This window comes from Embiotoca jacksoni, unplaced genomic scaffold, assembly GCF_022577435.1.
Source record: "Embiotoca jacksoni isolate LCO1_2020_lvr unplaced genomic scaffold, fEmbJac1.0.p SCAF_3, whole genome shotgun sequence".
NCBI classification, from domain to species: domain Eukaryota; kingdom Metazoa; phylum Chordata; class Actinopteri; family Embiotocidae; genus Embiotoca; species Embiotoca jacksoni.
Genome location: NW_027185381.1, coordinates 20951712 through 20979507, shown reverse-complemented (window position 1 = coordinate 20979507; position 27796 = coordinate 20951712). Strand labels below are relative to the sequence as shown.

The following is a 27796-nucleotide window of genomic DNA, read 5'->3' as shown; positions in this document are numbered from 1 at the left end:
GTATTAAAAGTTTGTGATCTGTTTTTTTCTTGTGGCAGTAATGATTAGAACAGCATGATAATAAATCATAAAAGATCAATAAGTTCATCAAAAGTTTGTCTTCTTTTTTATTTTGTGTGTTTTTAAACAAATGTAAACATCTAGTGTGGATTATTAGAAGATATATTAGAAGAAATATTTTACTTTCTACTTGGGCAGATGGCTGTTTAGCAACCTGGCATGGCCACTTATTATCATCTCTCTTCCTGATTTTGCTTCCGGTGTCTTACAAAAATCTGTGTAGTCGGGTCACATTTAAGATGTCTCTGAGTTGTTAACAGCTTCCCCGGGTGATTTTTTTTTTTCCTCTAAACCTCTCAAGTGGATTAATGTCAATGAATATTTAAATGATCCAATATCTTACAAAAAAAAAATCAAAGAGGAAAGTAAAAGTCTAAAAACCGAAAACAGATTTGTGTATTGGAACTTTGTTTTTTCTTCATTCCTCTCTGAGTAATCATCTAAAAACCCCTCAGATTTAACAGCTGTCCCCGTTTATAAAACGGTATAAAAAGAAGTTCATGCTGCAGACATTTGTGCCTCTGTAACAATTATCTAATGATGTCATATATAATCAGATTTAAATCAGACGGACCAAAACCAGGACTTTTACTTTAAAACTTTAACTATATTTTGCTGCTTTTTCTTAAGAAGGATTTTTATGCAGGGATTTTACTTGAAAATCTTTAGTTAAGGATCTGTATACTTATTCCACAACTGCATTTTTATTTATTGATTTGATCCCTTAAACCCCGTCAGTTATTTGTTAAAAATTCAACAAATGCTGCCTAGGAACCTTTGTGAGCGGAACGAAGGTTGTGTGTCCCGTTTTTAGGAGGTCGACGAACCTCTGTTCGACGCTGTTTTGCGTTCGTGTGGAAAATAGCAGAAACTTCCTCGGATAGTTGAAGCCGACGTGAATGTGGCTGGGTTGTGATATTTAGGGGTGCAACTTCGTGATCATGTCGGGACTTTTAACGTGTACGCGCTGCGTTAAAACATGGTACAAGCTGTTTGCACCGACAAACAGACACAGGGACCTCTCCAAAATACGCCAACCCGATGAGCACGTCAGGGTGTTTATTTCAGAGAACACGGAGGTCGTTGGGCAGCAGAGTCTCACCCCTGAGATCAAACTGAGGTTATTTACTCCAGACTGCAGATTCTGGCGAGACAGACCGGAGCTGTGGCCTTTCGATGACCCTTACTGGGCCATTTACTGGCCTGGAGGGCAGGCACTCTCCCGGTAAGACATCAGCCCCTCGCTCCACCCTCCTCCCTCCCTCCCTCCACCCAACATTAAACAACTTTTATTTCCACCCTAAATGGTGTTAAAGCCCCATTTAACGCCCCCTACCTGAAGGTATGTCCTGGATGACCCTGCGGTGTGTCGGGGGAAAACGGTCCTGGATCTGGGGAGCGGCTGTGGAGCTTCAGCCATCGCTGCCAAACTGTGTGGTGCTGCTCGTGTAGTGGCTAATGACATTGACCCTGGTATGCAAAACATGTATTTATATTTATATGATTTTTTTTTTTTTTTTAAATGTACTAGTTTACCACCCAAGTATTTTAGTACCAAAAAAATACTACAAATGTGCACTTTATTTATATGACTTGTAATGCCATGTATTGAAGATTGTATTGTCTTTATCCATGACATGATTTATGCTGAGCACCTTTTAATACAGAAATGCAGATATGATTAACGCTGGATACACACTGTCAACACGGACATTTCCCACATTAATGCATTACTTGACACAGATGTTTTAGTTTTGTTTGCTATGTAAGATTTTAAGGCCAAAATGAATGCAACAGAATTTTGTGTTAGGAGTTTAAAAAAAAAAGTTACGGCTGTAATGTGACAATAACTTGCTCAAAATGTTAAATTTGCCTGATTGTGTTGCAGTGGCAGCGATTGCGACCCACATGAACTGTGAGCTGAACGGCCTGGAGCCGCTCTTTTGTATGACCGACAACATGATTGGTTCAGAGGTCGAGGGCTTCGACCTGATCCTCCTGGGTGACATGTTCTACGACGAGGCCCTTGCCAGCAGCCTTCACAGCTGGTTGGACCGCAGCGTCAGAGTCCACGGCACCAAAGTCCTGATCGGAGACCCCGGCCGAGCCCAGTTTGAGGGTCACGGCATCCGACGGCTCCTGCATCGGCAGGCCCGGTTTGAGCTGCCTGAGTCTGTCAGAGAAGAGAACTACGGTTTAACCTGCAGCAGTGTTTGGAGCTACCATCCTGAACTATGAGCACCTCCGAGGATTGTCTGTGCTTTTTTTTTTTTTTTATTAAATGTATTTGATCAGCAGATTATTTGGTTGTATGTGACAATGTGACAGTCATTTTTAAGTCTGACAGAAGTCTTCTCACCAATGTTAAGACTATGAACATACAGTGGGTACGGAAAGTATTCAGACCCCTTTAAATTTTTCACTCTTTGTTTCATTGCAGCCATTTGCTAAAATCAAAAAAGTTCATTTTATTTCTCATTAATGTACACTCAGCACCCCATCTTGACAGAAAAAAACAAATGTAGAAATTTGTGCAAATTTATTAAAAAAGAAAAACTGAAATATCACATGGTCATAAGTATTCAGACCCTTTGCTCAGTATTGAGTAGAAGCACCCTTTTGAGCGAGTACAGCCATGAGTCTTCTTGGGAATGATGCAACAAGCTTTTCACACCTGGATTTGGGGATCCTCTGCCATTCTTCCTTGCAGATCCTCTCCAGTTCCGTCAGGTTGGATGGTGAACGTTGGTGGACAGCCATTTTCAGGTCTCTCCAGAGATGCTCAGTTGGGTTTAGGTCAGGGCTCTGGCTGGGCCAGTCAAGAATGGTCAGAGTTGTTCCGAAGCCACTCCTTTGTTATTTTAGCTGTGTGCTTAGGGTCATTGTCTTGTTGGAAGGTGAACCTTCGGCCCAGTCTGAGGTCCAGAGCACTCTGGAAGAGGTTTTCTTCCAGGATATCTCTGTACTTGGCCGCATTCATCTTTCCTTCAATTGCAACAAGTCGTCCTGTCCCTGCAGCTGAAAAACATCCCCATAGCATGATGCTGCCACCACCATGTTTCACTGTTGGGATTGTATTGGGCAGGTGATGAGCAGTGCCTGGTTTTCTCCACACATACCGCTTAGAATTAACACCAAAAAGTTCAATCTTGGTCTCATCAGACCAGAGAATCTTATTTCTCATAGTCTGGGAGTCCTTCATGTGTTTTTTGGCAAACTCTATGCAGGCTTTCATATGTCTTGTACTGAGGAGAGGCTTCCGTCGGGCCACTCTGCCATAAAGCCCCGACTGGTGGAGGGCTGCAGTGATAGTTGACTTTGTGGAACTTTCTCCCATCTCCCTACTGCACCTCTGGAGCTCAGCCACAGTGATCTTTGGGTTCTTCTTTACCTCTCTCACCAAGGCTCTTCTCCCACGATTGCTCAGTTTGGCTGGACGGCCAGGTCTAGGAAGAGTTCTGGTCGTCCCAAACTTCTTCCATTTAAGGATTATGGAGGCCACTGTGCTCTTAGGAACCTTGAGTGCTGCAGAAATTATTTTGTAACCTTGGCCAGATCTGTGCCTTGCCACAATTCTGTCTCTGAGCTCCTTGGACAGTTCCTTCAACCTCATGATTCTCATTTGCTCTGACATGCACTGTGAGCTGTAAGGTCTTATATAGACAGGTGTGTGCCTTTCCTAATCAAGTCCAATCAGTTTAATTAAACACAGCTGGACTCCAATGAAGGAGTAGAACCATCTCAAAGAGGACAAGAAGAAATGGACAGCATGTGAGTTAAATATGAGTGTCACAGCAAAGGGTCTGAATACTTATGACCGTGTGATATTTCAGTTTTTCTTTTTTAATAAATTTGCACAAATTTCTACATTTCTGTTTTTTTCTGTCAAGATGGGGTGCTGAGTGTACATTAATGAGAAATAAAATGAACTTTTTTGATTTTAGCAAATGGCTGCAATGAAACAGTGAAAAATTTAAAGGGGTCTGAATACTTTCCGTACCCACTGTATGCTTAGTATAGAAACAGAATCTTTCAATGAGCAGTCAAAAAAATCTTACAGAGAGAGCTTGTTGAATACTCCGATATCAAGTTTCTGTGAGTAACTTACCACTGAAGGGTAAATTAATATGACTACATGATTTTTGATAATGATAGAATAAATATAAAATTACACAAACATTTAATGGGCATCAGGTTCAAACTTAGAGAGATAAATGCAACAGTACCTGTCAAAAAGGTATTAATGACTTGATTTATGACCCATTGATCTTAGTCTGGTGTCCTTTGATGTTGATTTTAGAACCTGTAATAAAACTAGTTAATTACCCTGGCAAAGGGACGAAATATTTTACGACCAGTAATAAAAATGAGTTAATTACCATGGGAAAAGAAGAAAGGGTTTTATGATACATTGATCTTAGTCCAGTGTCCTTTTATTACCAGGGAAGGAAGGAGGGTATGACCTTTTGATTTCAGCTGGCCTTAGACCCCCTACCCACTCCCCTGGATTATGTGGCCCCAGCTGTAGAGTTTAAAATGAACCAATGAGAGTGGAGTAGGTCGGCTTCATAGGGAACGAATGAATTCATACAATCAAAATGAAGTCGCCGCTCTAAGCACCACCATGACAACAGGTAACTAAAAAGTTAAACATTCCAAGTCTCCAGATATCTAATCCATTGGCCCATTATCAAACAATGTCCATGCAAGCACTGTTTAGCAAACATTTAGGGTATTGTGTCAGACAGTCAGCCTTCAAACACAGCACACAGATCTTTGTAAGTCACCAAGTTAATGACTGCAGTCAAAGCACAAGTGGAACACATTGAGCTAGCAACCACATTGCTATTCAATTTTCCAGCCTTTTTTTTCCATTCAGCTTCGCTGGACTCCCCACAAGTCTTCTGTCTCTAGCTTCTCTGATCTTACCTTGAAACTTGAAACTTACCACAGAGATTTACACCCGAAACAGCAAACATTCCAACAGTTATTATCTTTTTGGGATCATCACCTTTAATGGTCCACCTCTCCACTGGTAAGCCGCAGCCCTGAACATTTCTTTTAAATAACTGTATATGGTTCTTTTATTAGTAGTTGGTGTTTAAAAAGATCTTGGACTGAACCACTGTTTTGAATATTACATGTCATAATAAAGAATAATTGTTTATAATGGAACCACGTATCCTGCTCATCAGTATAACGAACCTGAGTGCCTTCTGAGTTCTTCATACTGTGTGGGCAAAACGTATTCTTTAGGTGAAATTCCTAAGGTGGCGTTGTCGTGCTCTTACTAATACCAGTTCCACTGGAATGATTTCAATTTGCCCTGGTCTTACCAGACCTTTAACCTGCCAGGTTGATACACACCTGCTAACACACATTTTTACCATTTTATGCCACATACACATACTGTTACTGTTGGGTTAGAGCATCTTAAGCACTAGGGAGACCAGTTATCCTCCCAGCACTCAGCCATAAGAGGAAACGGTGGCTGTAATGTTTTACCCCAATAAACAAATGTGAAAATAAGTGCAAAGCCTAGATGGTAAACTTATATTCCTCCAGGGAAAACTGTATGCACAGTGTGCAGTAATGTAGTTGTTATCCAGATATTAGCATAATTGTGGTGACAATACATGTTCCATTGGGCTAAAGCATTTTGACTACTAACAGCTTACTATTATTTTTAAAAGGTAATGATATGTAATCTTCAAGCCTTTCGTGCCGATCCCTGTGAGAGAGCAATGCTCCTCAGCTTGATCAATATGTAAAGGCTGAAAAAGATTCTGACGCCAAATGCCTTTGTCGTCTTTTAATCTTTGCAAAGAGGTATCACAGTCATACAGAGTACATGAGCAGTCTGCAGGTAGTGAGAATGAGTGAGACCCCGAGTACAGAAAATAAGAGTCTTTTAATGAGGGGAATTCTGCTATCTCTGTTCATAGCAGGTGGAGGACTCCCCTGCGTGGGAAGAATCCTCCTGTGTTGTTTTGGTTGTACTCCCCACCGTCTGAGGGAACATTCGGTATCAGGGTCGAGGTCACCGTGTGTCAAACCATGTGCAATAGAGAACAAAGAAATCACTTGTGTTACATAAAGAGTACCTGACATCATCTGGAGAATATATGTATCATATGGATAATGGTATGGAGAATTACAATTACATTATCCATTAAAGTGATGGGTCTTTTTTGTGTAGAAACAGTGCAGGAAATAATGGGACCCATTTTCAAGCGGTATTGTATTCAGTGGCTGTCTCGTACACTCTCTGACACACACAATTTGTCAGATGTATTCTGTTCTTTCACAAAGGATTATAGGTCATGCTAACCTGCATACTGCAAACTGCAACCGGATGTGGTAGGAGTTATTTGTGTCATTGTTTTTCTCAAACCATGTATTACATCTTTCTTTGAGTGTCCATGTATTTGCTCCTTCTTGCAAGAATAAATGTCCGATGTGTTTGATTTTGAATCCAGCCTCTGAGTAATTTTTCTAACACAAGCCATGATGATTCTCATCAGATCATAAATCATGTGTAATTATAACATATACAACAGCTCAACAGACAACAAAAAGGGGAATTTATTTACAGAGCAGTACAAAAAAAACAGTTGCAAACAGTAAAATTAAACAAGAAAAACAGCTTCATTGTCCCATCAAGTTTTTGTCTTAGTTTCAGATGAACAAATATGCATTCAGAACAGAGTCAAGGCATTTCCCACCACTTTTCTTACTCCTATTCAAATGGCTTATATCAACTGACAAGCTGGCAGTGAAGTTACATACGAATATATAGTGGGAAAGTAAAACTTAAAAGTCTAAAAAAGATGTCTTATAAAAATAAAGGGTTAAAATGCAAATATTGCATAAAAGTATTGTAATGCAGAAAAAAAAATTAATTTAAATAGCTGCATTATAAAGTTCACAGACTTTGATGACTCTGCAAGTCAAGTTGTTGCATAAAAAAGTTTATGTGAAACATTATGAGTTGTACCTGAAACTGGAAAACCTTTACAAGGATGTAAACAATACACAACATAATTCAATACTGGCAAAGGCTATTTCACTCTGTGTAAATACAGTCCAAAAACCTAAAGGCAAAACAAATAACAATCTTGGAAGTAAAAGTCGTAAATAACTCCCCTGAGAGAAGACGACACATGGTTTAAAAACCATCTGTAACATTATTTATCTGTGGGTGACTTAGTGTTTAAGTACTCCTTGTATTTCTTCTTAAACTCCTGGAAGAGCCAGAAGCCATGTGATTGTAGAGGCGAATACCTCCTCTCGGGAGCTAGACACCATGAACCTGTGGTGCAATTCAAAACAATTAGAAAAGAAATGCAGCTGTTGCTGTTGTTGTGGAAACACTGCTTGATGCTTAGAACTTAACGAAGAACACAACATGTTTTAGCATATGCTGAACATAAACCCTTGCAGAGAGAACATTGTCCGAATTTAAAACCTCGGCCTCTAAATTTTGACCTCCTACCCAAGTTAATGCTGCACACTCATGTTAAACTGGGCTCGGGTCACTTTACCATGGTCAATCACAGACACCTAGTCTGAGTTTCTGATAAGTGGCAACCCACCGCGACATCACCCATTTAATTGTGAACTGCCTAGTTTGCCAATTTCGCCGTCTTGTTTTTTTGAAGCCAGAATCTAACATATTTGAACAAGCTGAGGAGGAGCGTGGGGTGGATCTGTCTGAGAGTCCAAGGACACAGTGTTCCCTGACCTTCACCAGTAACCTGACTGCATCTCAGGCATTCAATCAAACTAGACAAACCCTCAAATATACCTCTCTTGGTGGCCTAATAACTGGCGATCTGTCCAGGGTGAACCCTGCCTTCGCCCTAAGTGAGCTGGGATAGGCTCGCTCCAGGCCCCCGTGACCCTGTTCAGGATAAAGCGGGTATAAATAACGGATGGATGGATGTGGCCTAATATCACATTAACGATGAGATTATTTTCAGAAATACCACCAGAACTCTGATCTGAGATAGATAGATAGATAGATAGATAGATAGATAGATAGATAGATAGATAGATAGATAGATAGATAGATAGATAGATAGATAGATAGATAGATAGATAGATTATTAATCCCACAAGGGGAAATTTTTGCGCTAGAGCAACATTATAGGTACAGAAAAGCAATAAAACAACAGTAAAATATTAAATATAAAAATACACAGTATATACAATAAATAGAATAAAATAAAATAGAATAATTAAATTAAATTAAAACTAACTAAACAATAGTGCAAAGATTTAAAGGGAGTGGATTCAGGAAATAACACAACAACTAGTGGAAAAAATGTTGTTGACCAGTTATTTAAAGAGAAATATTGATGCTTTTTGAATGGGACTCTATTGGAGCCAGAGGTCTTTTGGAGACAGCCCCCTAGATGTCCACGGTGGTATTGCACTTTAAAGGTTTTGCATTGTCTATATCCTTTAGGCCTGGAGACAACGTTTATTTTTATATACAGTCTATGGTGTCTGAGAGCCAATTATAACCAAGAGATAAAAAAAAAATTAAAAAGAAGAAAAAATGTGTGCATGCTTTAGTAATATTTGTTACCTTGTACCTTCTGGACATCTGTGTTAGAGTTGTCCTTTTCTTCAGTAGGATTTGGCTCCTCTGAAAGAGGTTGAAAAATATATTTTTTTTCTCTTTAAACAAAAGCACTACATAAATCATAAATCAACAGAATTTTTGCAAAAACTCCCTTTTTAAGAATACAACATGCAATAATCCTGGTTGTACTTGTGTAGATAAATCATATTGTCCCCTGTGGGAAAAGGAGGTTTTGAACCTAGTAACCAATGTATTTATTTGGTGTCAGTGTTACAGAAATCATGCAGTCCTCACTTAGAGACCCTGATCACAAACTGTAAACCGTTTTACTCGCCGCGGGGGTTCCCCTCGTTTATTCTGGTCGGTGTTTACATCCCACCCGAAACCTGTGTCCATGAGGCACTGCAACACCTGGCTGACCAGATAAACAATGTGCAGAAAATCCATCCGGACTCCCTGCTTATTGTTCTTGGGGATTTTAACAGCGCAAACCTCACCATCCCCCCACACTGTGGAAAATCCCCAACTGGCACCCACCTGGACACCAAACAACCTCCTACTCCCACTGCTGCCCCCCATTGTCTCTTCACCTGCACTTCAGATCTGTGAAGATGCGTCAGCTCTTTCAAAGACAGAAGATCAGGAAAGCACCAGGGCCAGATGGTGCGTCTCCCTCCCGTCTGAAAGCCTGTGCTGACCAGCTGCCTCTATCTTCACCCAGATCTTCAATAAATCCCTGCAGCTGTGTGACGATCCCTCCTGCTTCAAACGCTCCACTATCATCCCGGTTCCCAAAAAACCCTCCATCACATGACTAAATGAGTACAGACCCGTCGCCCTGACATCTGCAGTCATTTAGTCCTTTGAAAAACTGTTGTTGGCCCACCTGAAAGATACTACAGGCCCCCTGCTGGACCCTCTGCCTACCGGGCAAACAGATCGGTGAATGATGCATTCAACATTGGACTGCAGTCAGCACCACATGGAGCTGAACCCGGCAAGACTGTGGAGAAGACAGTGGACTTCAGGAGGAGCCCCCCCGACGCTGCCCCCCATCACCATCCTCAACAACACCGTGTCTGCTGTGGAAACCTTCAGGTTTCTGGGATCCACAATCTCCCAGGACCTTAAGTGGGAGTCCAACATCCACTTCATCATCAAGAAGGCCACGAATGTACTTCCCCCGGCAGCTCAGGAAGCTCAACCTGTCCCAGGAGCTGCTGATCCAGTTCTACAGCACCATAATCCAGTCTGTTCTCTGCACCTCCATCACCGTCTGGTTTGGATCGGCCACCAAACAGGACAGGAACAAACTACAACGGACAGTGAGGACTGCAGAAGAAATCATCGGTGCCGACTTACACACATCGAGAGTCAGTCAACGGGCCAGTAGCATCTCTGCAGATCCATCCCACCCTGGACAGCTCCTCCACTCTGGGAGGCGCTACAGAGCACTGTGCATCAAGACCACCAGAGTTAAATTCCTTGTATGTGTAAACACACCTGGCCAACAAAGATGATTCTGATTCTGCATTGTTGTTGGAAAAATTTAACTGGATGGTTTCTGCAATTCAACACTTTTACTAATGTCTTGATGTTGTAAAATGAAATTAAACAGCACACAAAAAATCAGGACTTACCCACAGGCTCTTTGTGCCCTTGATTCCCACATAACTAATGTTCTCACATTATTCCTCTCAAAAAGACAGTGTAAGGGAATGGAAACATCATAGCTAGTTTTAACTATTACTATTATTGCTGTGTTAATTATTATCTTTTAATTGTTTATGTCCTGAGGTGGTTACTGTATCTGATTTGAGGAGTCTCTTTTTGTTTTGTTGGAGTTCACCAAAACCAAATTCACATCAACTGTTTTGAAATGATAATAAAATTCTGAATTTTGAAGGCTGTACATATTTAACAGATGTGTTACAAACTATTGTTTTGGACTGTATGTTTTAAAGATGTGGACATTTATGGGGCAGAGAGGGGTTGATGCGATCGAACTGCATTTTGGGAAGTGTTGGGTGCAATATTTTGATGATTTAACAAAGTCAAGACATCTCAGCCTCTGTCCTTGTCTTTTTTCAAGTCAACAAACCTCATAGAAGTGCATTACTGGAACCATTGCAGTGCTTCTTTAATTTCAATATTCACCTGAAACAGGATCTGTGGTTTCTTCCCCGTCTTTGGATCCATCTTGGAAGTTGAAGGTATTGGGTAACACACTGAACCTTAAGACACTGTTCTCCTGTAGAGGCTTGACATCGTGGCTTTTATTTTCAGTGTTGCTTCCCTCATGATCAACGGGCTGTTTGACTTCCTTCTCCGTTTTCTCCTCTTCAGGTTTGAGTTCATTGAAGTTGGACTCTCTCTTCTTCAGAATCTGGTAGCGCTTAGTGTTTTTATCAAAGAATCTTCTCTCATATGGAAGTGGCAGCTCCTCTTTCTTGAAACTCAGCCCAGATAAAGAGGCACACTGACGTTTCTGTCTTTTCAGCTTGTTTAAAACCTTAATTTTTGCTGATGGTAAACTTCTCCTCCATTTTTCATAAAGCAATTGTTTGATTGAATATTTGCTTCTGTGGGCAGCTTCAGTGGACCTTCTCTTCGTGACAATGACAGAGAGAACTTTGGGAGGCCTCTGTGCTGCATCAGATGCACCTCTCAGAGATGAAATATGGCTCATCCTCTCACTAATTAATCCACACTCGTCTTTTTGCACTGAGCCAAACAGTACCAGTTGCACCGTTTCACATTTTGAATCACCCTCAAGGATTTGCTGTGAATCCAGATCAACAGAGGGTTTGCATTTCTGAGATTCTTTTAGGAATGGAAAATCTTCATTGTGACAGCTTAATCTCTTCCGTTTTCTTTCAACAGTGTCAGGTGTAATACACCGGCTGAAAGAGGTTTGACTTTGTCTTTTGGTTTCTAATAGCGACTCTGCCCCATCTGCAGACTTGAGCTGAGCTTGTCCGCAACCCTCTTTTTGGTCGGACATTTCGATGGCAGCTTCACTTTGCAGGGCTGTATTGATTTTCTCTTTGTCACTTCTGACTAAAGCGCTGAACTGAATATTTCCTTTAGATTTCAACGGTTCTTGTGCACACTTGTCCTCAGGTTCTGACATCTTAATGCTAAGATCTTGCATCAGATTGGGAACTTGCTTCTTCTTGCTCCTGGCTGGATTCTCTCCTTCCATGGAAGGGTGGAATTTGCTCTCAAAACTAATCTCACACAAGTTATCATCCTTTTGTGCTGCCATCTCTTCCTCGTCAAGGGTTTTGTCGGTACATTGTTTTTGACTTTGTTCTACGTTGCACTGGCATTTCCTCAAAGAGGGTGTGCTTGACCCAAATTTTAATTCCAGCCACCTTTCCTTGCAGCAAACCTGTTCAATTGGATCAAATGCCCTGTTCAACACTTCTGATTCACTTAATGTGGCATCTATTTCCTCGGGTATCTTGTTCTCCACAGAGCTGCTCATGACCTCCTCTTCCTGACTCTCTTTTGCCATGCCTTGAGGCATTTTACTTTGTACCTGCTGAAAGATACGCTGGGCGTCTTCTGGAGGCAAAACCTGAATTTTAAATGAGTAAAACGGGTCACTGGAATTTTCACTATTTATCTTATTAGGGGAGGCAGGTTGAATTGAAGGGGCTTCAACAGTGGAGCCTTTTTTTTCTTCACCCGAGTCAAAAGGTTTAAGCTCTGTTTCAGACATGACATTGTTTGATACCTCATTTACAATTGGTGGTGGAATAGTAGTGACTGTCCTAACATCACCTCTCTGGCTGTCACTCTCAGCCAAGTGAAGATGACATTTCCAAGTCAATGTGGAGCCAAATTCTTTGTCTAGGTCGTCCAGCTGCTCATTGACATTCAACCATGATGATTTGTAAGGCCGTTCTGAATGGACTTCATTATCCTTTTTGAAGACATGGAAGTTTTGGAGTTGGTCCACTGAGCTGGGCTTTACTTGCGTCAGTACAACAGAGTCTGGTGTTGCAGGTGTACTGGTGAAATTGGCAACATCTCTGATTAAATCCGTGTACCAACCGGAATTGACATAACATGTCAAATTTGGGAGTTTGCCATTCCAATGCATGTTTAACAGTTTTTGGCCAGATTCAAACTCTGGGCAATCATCCTGTTTCACCTGAGCTTCGGCATTCTTTATCAGACCCTTTAGTGCGTCAAGAGTCCATTCAGTTGTCGGGAGTGAGGAAAGCTCATAAAAAGGTGCAGCTGGTGGGGTTTCCATCTCACTTTGGTCTTTAGGGATGTTTTGGCTTTCTGATATTTCAGAAGGTTCTGATATCTCAGCAGTTGATGCAGTGTTAATATCCAGGCCAGGTTTTTGAGACAGGTTTTGAGACTCTGAATTTAAAGATGACAAAACACTACCATCATTCGATGCTGCTGAGCTCCAGACAACAGATGTGTTTGGCTCCATTGCATTTGGGTTGTCTGGGTTAAGATTAGATTCTTCTCTCAAAAACTCTACTTTGCTGCTTTTCACCCCAGCTGGAGAAATAAATACTTTCTCGAGGTTACTAAGAGAATCACTTCTTGTGGTGTTATACAAAGTATGCTCAGTGGCAACCTGACAGCATTCCTGGGACAATGGTTGCACAACAGCGACAGCTCTTGGGCCCGTGTGGCCTGGCGACGAGTGAATGGAGCTGTCATGTTGTCTGCCTGATGAGAGCATCTCAGAGAAATTTGGTGGAGATAATTGGGGATTGTTTCTCTGTGGTGAAATGGTCTCGGTGCTCTGCATCAGTCGATCTACATCACTTGACATTCCACCTTGACTCCCATTTGACACTGTGTTATCATTAGTTACAATGGTATTGTCTGTTGTATTTCTAACTCTTCCATCTTCTGTTGGGGTGGGAAAGAGGACATTTGGTACAGAGTTTTGCTGAAGTGGCACATTTAGAATGTGCTGTGTCCTTGGCATAACACTCTGAGTGCTTGTAGACAAAGGCTGTGCAGAATGGAGTGGGAAGACCTGAGTGGCATTCAAGTTGTAACTTCCAGAGACAGATGAAATAACAGGCTGCATATTTTGTCTATTGTCTACAGTCACGTTGGGACTGTGCATTTGCAGTTGTGGCACAGCAGGTTTTATGGGACACTCATTTGTTCTTGCAAAAAAACTCCTGGTTTTAGACTGCTTGCGTGAATTTACGTTCCTGGGGTTGGTGACATCTTGCCGATTGTTAATTATTGAGCTGAGTTGAGCTCGGTATTGTTGAATATTTTGTGCACTTGTCGATGTGTGTGTTTCAGTGTTGTTGTTGTTTCTGATAGCCATTTGATAACTTGGTGGGGGTGCGGAAGAACCAAACCCTTGCTGAGGGATGTTCTGTCTTTGAATCTGGTTCTGAGCAGTCTGTCTGTTGAGTGCAGAGCCAGACAATAATGTAATGGTGCTTAATGCCTGTTGTTGTGGAGACGAGGTAGCTGTTGTAGTGTATGCTGTAATAGGTGTTTCATTGGCATTTTGCAGGAAGCATTTCAAAAGCCTACCCTGTTGGACACTGGAATCATCCTGTGTCCTTACAGTTTGTCTCTCGTTCACGACAGCTGACTGTTGACAATTAGCCATATTAGACATGTTTTGCTGGGGGTACGTAGGGTTTGCTTCTATCTGGTTGGATGGACCTTGGGCTGCTGAATGCATCGGGGCAACCTGAAATACACAGGGGGCTGGCAAACAAGGGTTTCCTCTTTGCATATTAGTTGGTGTGTTGTGTGCATTGGCCAGTAACATTAGAAGCTGACCACTGCTGGTTGGCCCTCCAGCTGTCTGCTGAGAAGAAACTACCTGATTAGGGGGTGCGGACGTCTGCAAATTTGACATTTGTCTGTTCGAGAAAGCTCCATTGTGCATGATGAAATGAGTACCTTGTATTGTTTGGAAGTTCACTGTCCTGTACTGACATGAGGTATTTGCAGTCCCAGCTTGTTGATTTCTTGTTGCATCATAGGAAGGATAAGAAGCTGCTTGCGAGGGTTGTAAGAATGGTCCAACATGGTGCTGTTGCCCATTCACCAGTGCGTAAGAATTCATTTTTGTCCTCCGTTTAGCCTTGTGGTAGGTTGAAGAGAAAACAGTCCTAAAAAAAAAGAGAGGGAGTGATTTAAAAAAAACCCGGTGTAAAACATACACTGCTCAAAAAAATAAAGGGAACACTTAAACAACACATCCCAGATTGCAATGAATTAACTATTCCAGTTGAAAATCTTTATTCATTACGTAGTGGAATGTGTTGAGAACAAAATAACATAAGAATGATCAATGGAAATCAAAATCATTATCCCATGGAGGTCTGGATTCAGAATCATACTCAAAATAAAAAGTGGAAAAATCAGATCACGGGCTGATCCAACTTCTGTGGAAATTCCTCAAGACAAGTCAAAATGAGGCTCGGTAGTGTGTGTGGCCTCCACGTGCCTGTATGCACTCCCTACAACGCCTGGGCATGCTCCTGAGGAGACGACGGATGTTCTCCTGAGGGATCTCCTCCCAGACCTGGATCAAAGCATCAGTCAACTCCTGGACAGTCTGTGGTGCAACGTGGTGTCGGTGGATGGAACGAGACATGATGTCCCAGATGTGCTGGATTGGATTCAGGTCTGGGGAATGGGCAGGCCAGTCCATAGCATCAATGCCTTCATCATGCAGGAACTGCTGACACACTCCAGCCACATGAGGCCTAGCATTGTCATGCATCAGAAGGAAACCAGGGCCCACTGCAACAGCATATGGTCTTACAATGGGTCTGAGGATCTCATCCCGGTACCTAATGGCAGTCAGGGTACCTCTGGCTAGCACATGGAGGGCTGTGCGGCCCTCCAAAGAAATGCCTCCCCAGACCATCGCTGACCCACCGCCAAACCGGTCACGCTGGAGGATGTTGCAGGCAGCAGAACGTTCTCCACGGCGTCTCCAGACTCTGTCACGTCTGTCACATGTGCTCAGTGTGAACCTGCTCTCATCCGTGAAGAGCACAGGGCGTCAATGGCGAAGCTGCCAATCTTGGTGTTCTCTGGCAAATGCCAGTCGCCCTGCACGGTGTTGGGCTGAAAGCACAGGCCCCACTTGTGGACGTTGGGCCCTCGTACCGCCCTCATGGAGTCTGTTTCTGACAGTTTGAGCAGAAACATGCACATTAGTGGCCTGCTGGAGGTCATTTTGTAGGGCTCTGGCAGTGCTCCTCCTGTTCCTCCTTGCACAAAGGAGCAGATAGCGATCCTGCTGCTGGATTGTTGTCCTCCTACGGCCCCCTCCACGTCTCCTGGTGTACCGGCCTGTCTCCTGGTATCTCCTCCGTGCTCTTGACACTGTGCTGACAGACACAGCAAACCTTCTTGACACAGCGTGCATTGATGTGCCATCCTGGATGAGCTGCACTACCTGAGCAACTTCTGTGGGTTGTAGACACCGCCTCATGCTACCTCTAGTGGTGAGGGCACTGGCAAAATGCAAAAGTGACCAAAAAACAGCCAGAAAGGATGAGGACAGAGAAATGGTCTGTGGTCACCACCTGCAGAACCGTTCCTTTATAGGGGCTGTCTTGATAATTGCCTCATTTCCACCTGTTGTCTGTTCCATTTGCACAACAGCAGGTGAAATTGATTCATAATCAGTGTTGCTTCCTAACTGGACAGGTTGATTTCCCAGAAGTGTGATTGACTTGGAGTTACATTGTGTTGTTTAAGTGTTCCCTTTATTTTTTTGAGCAGTGTAGTTTGCATTATATTATAAAGATTTATCTAGCGGTCTCTCAGACACACCCATAAGTCTGTTTTGCTTTTAACTATGATTGTAACCTGCTCCCTCTGATGCCGCACGGCCAAACAACTCAATGATGTGTAGCTAGACTGTCAAACCAGTGAATTATCGACATGGTCGAGGCTGAGTAGATCTACAGTAGTCATTTTCTCACCGCTGTCTGGGAGCAATCCTGACAGAAAACCTCCAACAACATGAGTGTCCACACTGTCCTCTTGCAACAATTCAGCTGAGATTTTTGAAGAAAAATGCTGCGTTGTTAATATCAGAGCATATTGTAGCTTCCTGCTTCTCAGAAGCTGCGCTCTGTTATCATGCTTGTCTTGGTCAAGGCTGCTATATGATATTCACCTAAAACTGAGGAGGAGAAAAGCATTGGAGCTGGCGACACCAACAGACTTAACAACTTCTTAACTTCTGGTTAAGAAGGCCGGCTCCATAATTGGCTGCAAACTGGACAGCCTGGAAAAGGTGGTGGAGAGTAGGACGCTGAGGAAACTATTATCCATATTGGATAATCCTGACCACCCTCTCCACCACCTGCTGCAGGGACAGCGGAGCACTTTCTCCAAAAGACTCCTCCAGCTCCGCTGTCACAAGGACAGATACAGGAGATCATTCCTGCCCACTGCAATAAGACTTTACAATTTATCACCTCTGGCAAAATCCATCACCGAACAATAATACCATTGGTTGTATGTTTGCTTAAATATTTGTACTATTCTTTAGTTAGTTTTAATTTAATTATTCTATTTTATTGTATATGCTGTGCATTTTTATATTTAATATTTTTTTACTGTTGTTTTATTGCTTTCCTGTATCTATAAATGCTGCTGTAGCGAAAAAATGTCCCCTTGTGGGATTAATAAAGTAACTATCTATCTATCTATCTATCTTGTAATAGGTTATGACACAAGGGAGAAGCCAGAAAAAGTTCAATTCATTTCCAGCTGTTTTTTTCAAGGTGGTTGCTCACGTTCACTCTCCTGTTCTCACATGTCTCGAGATAAATTATAACTAAATGCGCATCACATGTGAAGCGTCAAACGTACAACTGCACATATTATCATTCCCGACGGACAGGTCACGTGTCGCAATAAATGTTGCGACCGCAAGGAATTGTGGGATGACGTTTTCTCCTAAGGATGCACCGTTGTATGCATTGTAAGCATTGTGATCATTTGAACAAACCTTGATATAGCTGCCACTTATTTACTTTCGGGTAACTCCCCTGATTTATGAACCGTCCTGAGCATAATTTGACTATTCAAACGCACTTATCCTTTTTCCTTTTTACCTCAAATGTCGCGCTACGGATATGACAAAGCGGGTCAAAGTTCAAGAAGCTTTTTTTTTTTCTTTTTTTTTTTTAATGATGTCCCAATTGTGTACACACTACATGCACAGTGCACGTTTGTTAAGAGTAGCTGCAGTCCGTACTTAAAGTAAAAAAAATAAATACTATGCATCTCGGAACGCAGAGGATATATATCGGCGTCTGAAAGCTGCCTGCACCGCAAACCAATTTAACAACTGCTCGACCTACTTTTTCACAACGAGGTCCAATGGTTTGACGTTTGAACCGCAGTCGTCAGAAAAGTTCCTCTTTCTGCAAAAACATCCATTCGTCCGCTTTAGCTCAGACTTTTCTTCGCGCGCTAAATCAGTGGTAGACGCTTCCTCCTCTGTGTTTGGTACCGGCGACCAGTACGAAGTGTCAACCCGAACACGTTTAAAGACTTCTTCCTCTCCTGTGTATAATGTATGACGTCACATGAAGGAGGAGGACTCCTGCTCCTCTGAGGGAGCTGAGAGACCTTTTGGACACCTAAGAGGAGTAACAACATTGTCCAACTGTGTGGAAATTTTTGAAGAGGAATAATATGCTATTTTTTTTATTTTATTTGTCTCCTTTTCTACTATAATAATTTTACATCAGGGGAATTTATGTATTCAAATAATCTATATTTAGTTATTTAAAAAAAAAAAAAAAACCTTTTACTTTCATTATTTATGATTCTACTGTTTTATTATTTTCACATTGCTACCATACGAAATAATGAAACTTGTCTACATTGTTTGTAAATCTTGTAGATCTTGCAGACCAATGAGAGCGAAGAGGTGGAGTTTAAAGCGAACCAATGAGAGTGGAGTGGGTCAGGCTTGTGACTCATCAAGCCCCACTCCTTGTTAGTCCCTCCTCTGGCAAACACCACCAGGTGGTAGCCCTGGCCCATGGGGAATGCAACCACCAGGAGGTTAATGGACAACAGATGATGTTAGACAAAGACAACATCCACCCGACTGTAGAGTCTCTGCAGCTTCCCCCTTTCTCACACACACACTCACGCATGAGCACGAGGGAGCCCTGGGGAGATCACCTTTCTCTCTCTCTCTCTCTCTCTCTCTCTCTCTCACACACACACACACACACACACACACACACACACACACACACACACACTGTTGGACTCGGGCTCATGCTAGTACAAAGCCAATATGTGTAAAGCCCCCAGTCCTGCGTGTTCTTTAATGAGGCAATAGGAGAATATGTCAGGCTTCAAGATATTTATTTAACAGCAACAGAATAATCAGTTTACAGAGCTCCGGGTCCAGACTATGTTTCCCTGACCGCAACAGAGTATGTGTCAGTTCACGAAGTCTGACCTCCTGACTATCCCTGACCCAGTCTTCTTATAGTACTGAAAACAAAAAGTAATGTGTATTGATGTGTCCTTTGTTGGTTGGTCGAGGTGGTGGTTGTCTTCCTTCACGCCCTGGAGTCCTCGCGACAGCCGTCTGTTCCTGTTTATGACTCAAAGAACAACAGTATGTGACCCCACAGGTTGCAGACCTCCCCCTGTGACCTTTTGGTTTGGCACAGTACTTTCACTCTCATTCACACATTCACAACCACACCCTGTTGTCTACACCTTCATTCACCACCTTTCGTCTACACCTTCATTCACAACCACACCCTGTTGTCTACACCTTCATTCACAAACACAGCCTTTCGTCTACCCCTTAGGATTAATAGTTGATAATACGACCTATATATAAGTAATATGATATGGCATATATATATGTTGTATTATTGTAAACATAACCTAGCACAGAATCGCACAATTCCCCCTTTTGGTCTCCCACAGGAGACCAACAACTGTAAGAAAGAAAGGGAACACAAATCAAAGGACATCTGGTAGGGAGGAGGGTTGCCCATCTTCTCCACAGTGGCCACGATAATGCGGCTGCACAATGACCTAATGCAGGGAACACAACAACAGCCACACAATGCAAAAGCACACAACATCCCTAAAATCGAGAGGAATACCGAGACCACCACATTCTTCCACTTCCCAAACCAGTTTCCTAACCAATCATCCAGAGGATTAGCAATCCCTGACATCTCATGCATTTCTTGGGAAAGAATTTTCAGACCTTCTAAGGCTTTCGTGACTGACCCATCAGGAGCTGTGTTGTTGGCGATATAAGTACAGCACTGATCCCCGAACATGTGGCACACACCCCCTTTTTCAGCCAACAGCATGTCCAACGCCATCCTATTCTGCACCGTCATCAGCGAGGTCGCCGCCAACTGCTCAGATAGCCCCTTTGGTCTCCGTCACCCGTGTAGAGAAACCTGACACCAAAGCTGTTAGTTGATCATAGTATGGCTTATATTTCATCCAAGAACTTGTTTCGATCGTCACCGGGTTTCCTGCGCCTGGACCTGGAAACTGCTGTCCAGTACGCAGCTCAAAAGGGGTGAACCCTGTGGTAGAATTCAGAGCTGCGCACTGCCATCAATGCTACTGGCAAAGCCTCCACCCAGAACAGCTTGGTTTGCACACATACCTTACTGATTTTACTTTTCAGTGTCTGATTCATTCTTTCTACCCTCCCCTGTGACTGAGGGTGGTAGACCGTGCCAAATGCATGTTTTAGGCCCAAATGTTTTTCTACCTCTTGTAAGTCTTTATTTTTGAAATGGGAGCCATTGTCTGAACGGATGCGATGAAGAAACCCATGCATGATTTATCAAGAATTTTATCACTGTTTTTGCATCCTCTTTTTTTAGCAGGTATTGCCTCTGGCCAGCCAGTGTATGTATCCACGGCTACCAGGAGGTACCTGTGTCCTCCCATGTTGTCTGCCATGTTTATGCCTTTATGTGTATATGCGATGTGTGGTGCTGTCAGTGTTTTGTCCATCCTGGTCTGTCTTAGTGATGACATGGTGAACGCTGTAGAATTCACATGTGCCACGACTGTGTGTGTGGTGAGTACTATCAGTTGATGTTGCATGACTATATGTGCCGTTTTCTGCAAAATCTTTGCCACTCCTGCTGCATGTCTTGTGCACGGTGGGTGCCTGTTCTCTGTAGCATCTATTGTCACACTTACATACATCAACACCTTCCTGTCACCCCCCTTTTTCTGAAACAGCACACCATTTGCTGTCTGGGCTGTTTCAGAAACATCCAGATAGAATGTAGCCGTGTAATCTGGTACCGACAGGTCAGTGGCATTGCTCAGGGCATTTTTGAGTGATATAAACGCCATTTCAGCCTGTGTGGTCCAGATTAAGGGTGCACTGAGGTTCCTCATGTCCTGTTCGTTCACCATAGGCCTCAACGGGGCAGTCAAACAGCCATACAAAGGGACAAAGTGTCTGCTGAATCCCGTCAGACCCAAAAATGATAACATGTCCTTGACTGTGACGGGTTTGGGATGATGCAGGACAGTATCTCTATGTGATCCGGACACGCTGGTCCCCCTTTGAGACACAACCCTGCCCAAAAACGTCACTGACTGGCGGCAGCATTGCAGCTTGGACCGAGAGACCTTAAATCCAATCTGGAAAAGCCGGAGTAGCAACATTTCAGTGGCCTTAAGACACAGGGCGGGGTTCGGGGCTGCTAAGAGGAGGTCATCTACATACTGGATCAGTACGACGCCAGGTGTTAACGTCAGATTTGTCAGCTGGTCTCTCAAGGCTTGATTAAACAACCCCGGCGAGAGAATGAAACCTTGTGGCATGCGTGTGTACCGCAGCTGTTGACCCTGGTATGTAAATGAGAAAATATCACGCAGGGATGGTTCTAATGGCAGACAGAAAAACGCATTAGCCAGGTCAATACAGGATAACCACTTGTGGTCTGGTGTGAGACCTGACATTGCCGTGTAGGGATTTGGGACAGGTACAGTGGGAGTTGCCACCACGCTGTTAACACGTCTCAGGTCGTGTGCCATGCGATATTTGCCGGTGTTTTGTTTCTCAACGGGTAAGATAGGTGTGTTCCATGCACTGACCGACCGCTCCAACACTCCTGCATTTAAGAGACCGACAATAGTGTCTCCTATGCCTACCTCCGCTACCTGTTTGTGGGGATACTGTTTCTGCCAAATGGGTGTGTAATCCGTGAGTGAGAATGTGATAGGTTTGACTCCACCACAGAAGCCCACATCAGTGGGGCCTGTGGACCATAATGCCTGTGGCAGTAAGTCCAGCATGTGAGCGGAGTCGGGGTGGTCAGCCTTTTCCCTGCCGTGATAACGCTCAATTTGTTGGTGTTCCAGGGTTGCCTTGTCAGTGAGGAGTTGTGTAAGTCTGTATGCCTTCTCAGTAGGTAAGAAAGACAGATGAGGAATCTGGGTGTGTAGCCAATCAGTTTGTGCGAGCAATCGTTTGGTCATTGGGCCTAAGTCTTTGGCCTGATGTCCCGTATGTACTGCGAGTGTGATGTGTGGGTTAGCCTCGGTGGACATTTTATACCATTGTAGTTGGTCCCATGTCAGGTCAACCGCTGCTGCCACCCCCTCTGGACCCATAAAAATGCATGTGGACTGTATTGACCATTTCCACTTCCTTTTCAAATGCCTCATGATATACTTCATCATCATCCCGATCATAATATAGGGTTACATGGAGGGGATCAGAGGGAGGAGCATAAGGATGGAGAGTGGCAATCCAGGGTTTCCACTCCTGAAACGTTGACCACACTCCGCCCCCGGTGGTGGGTTCCGGTAGCACAGTTCCCCAATCCCCAAAAACCCAATGTCTGCGGACAACATCATCTGTGACCCTGAACACATCGAGTTCAACGAGCAGTTTAGAGACGTGCCATTTGGAAAAGTCACTACCACTCCTTCTGGGCTGCACAAAATGGATGCTCCTGTTCTAATCAAAATGTCTCTCCCCATAAGATTTACAGGGCAGGTTGGGGACGCGATGAACTGATGTGTGAACGACTGTCCAGCCACTACGGCATGGAGTGGTGTTGTGAGAGGCAGGTGTTCAGATTTTCCCGAGAATCCAACAAGCTTGATTGTCGAGTGTGAGAGTTTGTCTGGTGGCACATTGTCAGCTAGCGTAGAATAGCGAGCACCAGTGTCTACTAGGAAGGGCAGGTCCTTTTGTAGTACTCTCATTGTCATGTAGGGGTCTGCCAACCCCACATGGCTGGTGTTTCTCGGGCCTCCTCAGAACCACCCCTCATGTGAGCGGGGGTCCTGCATCTGGGGGTACTGTCCAGGTGGTGGGGGTAGGGCTACACCTGCGTTTGGGGCTTGGTGGAAATGGCCTTGCGGAGGGAATGGAGGGGGTTCTGGGCATGGTCCTGGGGGATAGTATCCCCCTCTGTGTGGGCAGTCCTTGGCCCAATGATCCACCCGTCCACACGAAAAACAGCCGTCCCTTCTGGGTGGTCCCCCTCTCATGCCACCTCCCTGAGCTCTACCTCTGAACCCTCCCCTGTTCTGTCTGGGCCCCTGCTAGTATTGTGGAGGAGCGGGTGGCCAATTAGAAAACTGTGGAGAGGGCACATATGGCATCATCATGTGGGTCTGAGGTGGAGGCGGAGCCAGCGGTGTCTGCTGTGGTTGAGTCGGTGGTGTGTGCGTGTTTGAAGTGTCGGGTTGAGGTGTCGGGGACACCTCTCCCTTGTGGCCTCTTTTTGTTTCCGTAGCTCTACGTCGAGCATCCTCTAATTGCAGCTTTATCAGCTGGGTCTGTGCCGCGTTCAGACCATCATCCCTCTCTTTTTGCGTCTGTTGGTGAGCTCTAGTGTGGTGCGCTAAATGTTTTTCCCACTGTTGGCTGTCAGATCCTAACATGTCTGGATTAGCCTCCATGTTATCCTGTACTGACCGTGGCATTCCTCCTAATACAGCTTTGCGGAAAAGAGTGGTTTGCAGGGGGCTCGAGCTAGGATGTGTCCCCGCCACCTCCATCCAGGTCTTCCTGCACTTGAGTAAAAATTCAGCCACACTCTCTCCGTCTTTGTATGTGAATGTCAGATAGTGCATCGCACCCAGCGGTGGGGGAAACATCTCCCTCATTGCTTTTCCAATTGTTGTGGCCTTAGGGGCGAAGAGAGAATCATCTGGTTCGGTCCCTGTGTCGGCTGATGTCTCAATTTGTGTGGTCTCGTGTGCAGCCAGCTGGCGGCCAATCAGTGCTCTCCAGTCACCCATAGCTAGTGTATGTCCCTGGGTGAGTTGGCAGAACTTTGTCATCCATGTGCCACCCCCTTCTGCTGGGCTGGGCATTTTTTCCAGGATGCCATTCATGTCTGTGAACGAAAAGGGCGGATACACCGGCCCCTTTCCAGGGCCTCTGTCTAAGAGGGGCATCATCATGTGACGGGTCTATCCTTGGAGCGGGTGTTGTATGAGTGTGAATGTGAGTGTGGTTCTGTGGTAGGTTTATGTTTTGGGCGAGGGGCGGAGAGAAGCAAGCGCCCACTAAGTTGGGCTGCAAACTCTGCCGGACCGTTTTCGTCTGATTCTGTCTCGCTGTGGTGTGATTCACTCTCTGTCTCTGATTCCTCACTCTCTCTATCCCCTCCCCGCTCATGTTCTGGTCTCCGCCTACTCTCAGTGCCTCCCTGCTCCCTCAGCGAGTGATGGTCACGCTCTCGGCGTGCTCTGACCTCCCAGGGTTCCTGGGTTGGGTCTGCAGGCGTGGAGGTATACATTCTGTTCTTTTCTGCCTCAGTCGTGGGCTGTTCTGCCGCCCATGGTGCTTTCAGGCCCTGTTCTACCTCTTCCACCATCGATGTCAGTAGGGTCAATTTACTCTGAATCTCGCCCTCCATTCTGAGATGTTCTTGTGCTAGTAGTTCATACTCCTCTCTAACCCTGTCTGGTCCTGGCCTTGGGCCCTCGTCTGGCACCGGAACGGCCTCCACAGTTCCACCTTTTATGGCGAACAGCGATGCCTGTATCCGTGGGCCTAAGACATAAGGAGGGGGTGCAGTTGACTGAGACAGGTCAGGATACAATTTCGGTGCTGAAGTCATGGGGGGTAGGTCGGTTTTGGCCGTCATGGTAGTCATAATCTGCGGTATGTCATCTGGTCTTTTCTTCACCTGCTTTTTCCGTTTACTCTCCCACACTTGCTGTGTGGCTCCGCCTGCTAATGCCATATTATGCAATCTTCTTCTCCTATCCTGCATCTCTTCCTTTTCCTTTTTCCACTTCCTTTTTTCTGTCCACCCCTTAGGACCACCTTCTTCACGTTTCTTTATGTCTTGTCTGGTCTTATTTTCTGCTCTACTCAGCCATGGCCAGATTACCGTCATGTCCTGGTCCGCAGGGAAACCTTCTGTTTCCTTCAGTTTGTCCCATAACTTATCATATTCTCTCATTTCTCTCTTTCTAACTCCCTTGTCACATCCACTACTCAACTGCATCCTAATGAGAACCCACTGTTCTCCTACATTCACTTCTGGGCCACAGCCCCCATACTCCACACACTCTCGATCAAATTCGCCTTCCATATCCTTTTTTTAAAATGTTTTTACTGTTTATTCAATACTACCACACAGTGATAATTCAACACACATGTGGAGATTGAGTGTGAATGACTCCTTTAGGTCAATTTGTGGATCTGGTGAGACAAGCTTCTAGGCTGAATAAATTCAGTCCGGTCTCACTCTAGGGGTCGCCCCAGATACCACAAATCTTTTAATTCACGCTCACTTCTTCACCAACACCACCCTTTGTCCCCACAGAACAAGAACTTGCCGAGACTGGCTGTCTCTATAAAACTTGCTTAGTTCTTGGAAGCCACCCACATTTCCCCAGTATTTAAATGCTTTCAACAGTCTTTAATTTCACTTCAACATTGGACTGCAGTGGTCAGTTCTTCATAAGAAAAATGAATGACCTCACACACATTATATCGCCGGGCCTGTTTAAGTTTACGCCTTATATAACGTTCTTTTGCTCCGTACCACACAGAGTCAGGTTCGTACACCCAATTTTGTTGGAGATTTTACTCTCCCTTAGTTTCCAATTTGCCCACCGGATACCTCATCCGCGGCACGCCGGATACCGCATCCAAGCACAGACCCGGGGACTTTCTCCCCTGTCTTCCTTTTTTACTGTTTATTCTGTTGTTTATTCTAGGACACTTGGTTTATACTTTGACAACAACACAATTTGATAATGTCCAATTGCAGAACTTTGTTATAACAGGTGTCTGCTTACCTTTTTCAGTTGGTGCCCGCTGTTGTCATTGTAGACCAGATGTCTGCTGTGATCCTATTTTCCGTCTCTGCCTTCACTTCTCCGTCCTCATCACGTCGGGGTCACCAAATTGTTGGACTCGGGCTCATGCTAGTACAAAGCCAATATGTGTCAGCCCCCAGTCCTGCGTGTTCTTTAATGAGGCAATAGGAGAAGATGTCAGGCTTCAAGATATTTATTTAACAGCAACAGAATAATCAGTTTACAGAGCTCTGGGTCCAGACTATGTTTCCCTGACCGCAACAGAGTATGTGTCAGTTCACAAAGTCTGACCTCCTGACTTTCCCTCACCGAGTCTTCTTATAGTCCAGACACCAAAAAGTAATGTGTATTGATGTGTCCTTTGTTGGTTGGTCGAGGTGGTGGTTGTCTTCCTTCACGCCCTGAAGTCCTCGCAACAGCCATCTGTTCCTGTTTATGCCTCAAAGAACAACAGTATGTGACCCCACAGGTTGCCGACCCCCTCCTGTGACCTTTTGGTTTGGCACAGTACTTTCACTCTCATTCACAAACACAGCCTTTTGTCTACACCTTCATTCACAACCTTTCATCTACACCTTCATTCACAACCACACCCTGTTGTCTACACCTTCATTCACAAACACAGCCTTTCGTCTACCCCTTAGGATTAATAGTTGATAATACGACCTGTATATAATTAATATGATATGGCATACATATATGTTGTATTATTGTAAACATAACCTAGCACAGAATCGCACACATATGCCTGAGGATTAATAGTTGATTAATACGAGATTGTATATAAGGAATACAATATGGCATACATTAATAGTATTATTGTAAGCAAAGACTAGCATAGGATAGCACAACACACAGGTCTTTGTGGTTTATGGGGTCAATGTGATTTTTCCATGGTTTACAGGGACCCACCTTTCTGAGCATCCTGTCAACTTAATAATCAAGCCCAAACAAATTATTGATTAGTGATTATGAGCTCTGTTAACACACAACACACAAACCTCACCACGTACTGGTCAATGGAGACAGTTGAGAGAAAGTAACATGCACCACTACCAGTCAAAAAGTGATTTATGACAACTTCAATTTTAACCACGCCCCCTTTTAAGAAGTTGCTCTTAGCTGTTCAGTGATTAATGACCGCTTTGATCTTTCAATTCAAATTCAAACATTATTGAGAAGTGGAGACATGATGAGCATGACGAGAAGCAGGGTTGAATGGTTCGGTGGAAACATCTTCATTTCATATTTAAGCAGCCTTTTTCAGGCATTACTACATTTGATCTTATTATATAAAGATGGGTGAGGTCTGTGTTTTGTTTTGTCTTGTATTGAAAAAAGATTCTCTTCAACCATGTGAGTGACCTGCAGAGGGATCCATAAGATATAATATGAATTATTTGAACATTATTTGAGGTCTTACTGTTTCCATTTATATGTATGGTTTGGTAATAGATCAAAATCAAGGAGGGAGAAGTCAGGAGACATTTTCAGTGTCTGAATTTAGAGTCTGTACATACAGCTATTTCTTAGAAGCAGTACGTAATTTAGGATTTAAGGATTTAAGGACTTAATAAAACAGAGCAGGTCCCTGCTTTCAAGAAGTTGACACCAGGAAATGATGGCGTTGTTTTGGTCCTCTGCATCGTGTTGGCTGAGGTTGAACGATGTGACCAACATCCCGAGCTGATATCCAAGATTGGTATCTGTGTCATCAAAGCATTTTTTTTTTTAAACTGACTGGTACCGGTTATACTAAACTATACTTGGCTTCTTTGTTTTACGTGAACTGTCATAAACAGAGAGCCCGATTTGTGGCAG

The 27796-nt window shown here is 43.9% G+C and overlaps 2 protein-coding genes and 1 long non-coding RNA gene across 4 annotated transcripts; 1 reads left to right on the top strand and 2 right to left on the bottom strand.

Moving 5' to 3' along the window:
• The first annotated feature begins 917 nt into the window (after positions 1 to 917).
• etfbkmt (electron transfer flavoprotein subunit beta lysine methyltransferase) lies at positions 918 to 2357 on the top strand. Its single transcript, XM_069163451.1, has 3 exons — positions 918 to 1285; positions 1403 to 1533; positions 1949 to 2357. Exons 1-3 carry the CDS (start codon positions 1002 to 1004, stop codon positions 2296 to 2298), a joined length of 765 nt encoding a protein of 254 aa, XP_069019552.1. The 5' UTR covers positions 918 to 1001; the 3' UTR covers positions 2299 to 2357.
• A 4264-nt stretch (positions 2358 to 6621) lies between these two features.
• LOC138206484 (uncharacterized) lies at positions 6622 to 18169 on the bottom strand. Of its 2 annotated transcripts, none has more exons than XR_011178949.1 (4): positions 18007 to 18169; positions 10013 to 14781; positions 8654 to 8713; positions 6622 to 7372 (listed from the first exon to the last, which is right to left on the bottom strand). It is a non-coding gene; the product is annotated as an uncharacterized lncRNA (long non-coding RNA). The 2 variants fall into 2 exon arrangements; XR_011178948.1 differs by having other exon boundaries at positions 10808 to 14781.
• A 61-nt stretch (positions 18170 to 18230) lies between these two features.
• On the bottom strand, positions 18231 to 22897 carry LOC138205983 (uncharacterized). Its single transcript, XM_069162389.1, is given in 5 exon segments — positions 18231 to 18288; positions 19655 to 19720; positions 20592 to 22322; positions 22324 to 22521; positions 22554 to 22897. Coding segments are annotated over 5 exon segments (2397 nt in total).
• Between the last annotated feature and the right edge of the window lie 4899 nt (positions 22898 to 27796).

What these genes read in the sequence shown, in the direction of transcription:
- etfbkmt (XM_069163451.1), top strand. Translation starts at nt 1,002, where the DNA reads ATGTCGGGACTTTTAACGTGTACGCGCTGCGTTAAAACATGGTACAAG. An exon ending in GGAGGGCAGGCACTCTCCCG is followed by an intron (nt 1,286 to 1,402) that starts GTAAGACATCAG and finishes CCCTACCTGAAG; the next exon opens with GTATGTCCTGGATGACCCTG. An exon ending in GGCTAATGACATTGACCCTG is followed by an intron (nt 1,534 to 1,948) that starts GTATGCAAAACA and finishes ATTGTGTTGCAG; the next exon opens with TGGCAGCGATTGCGACCCAC.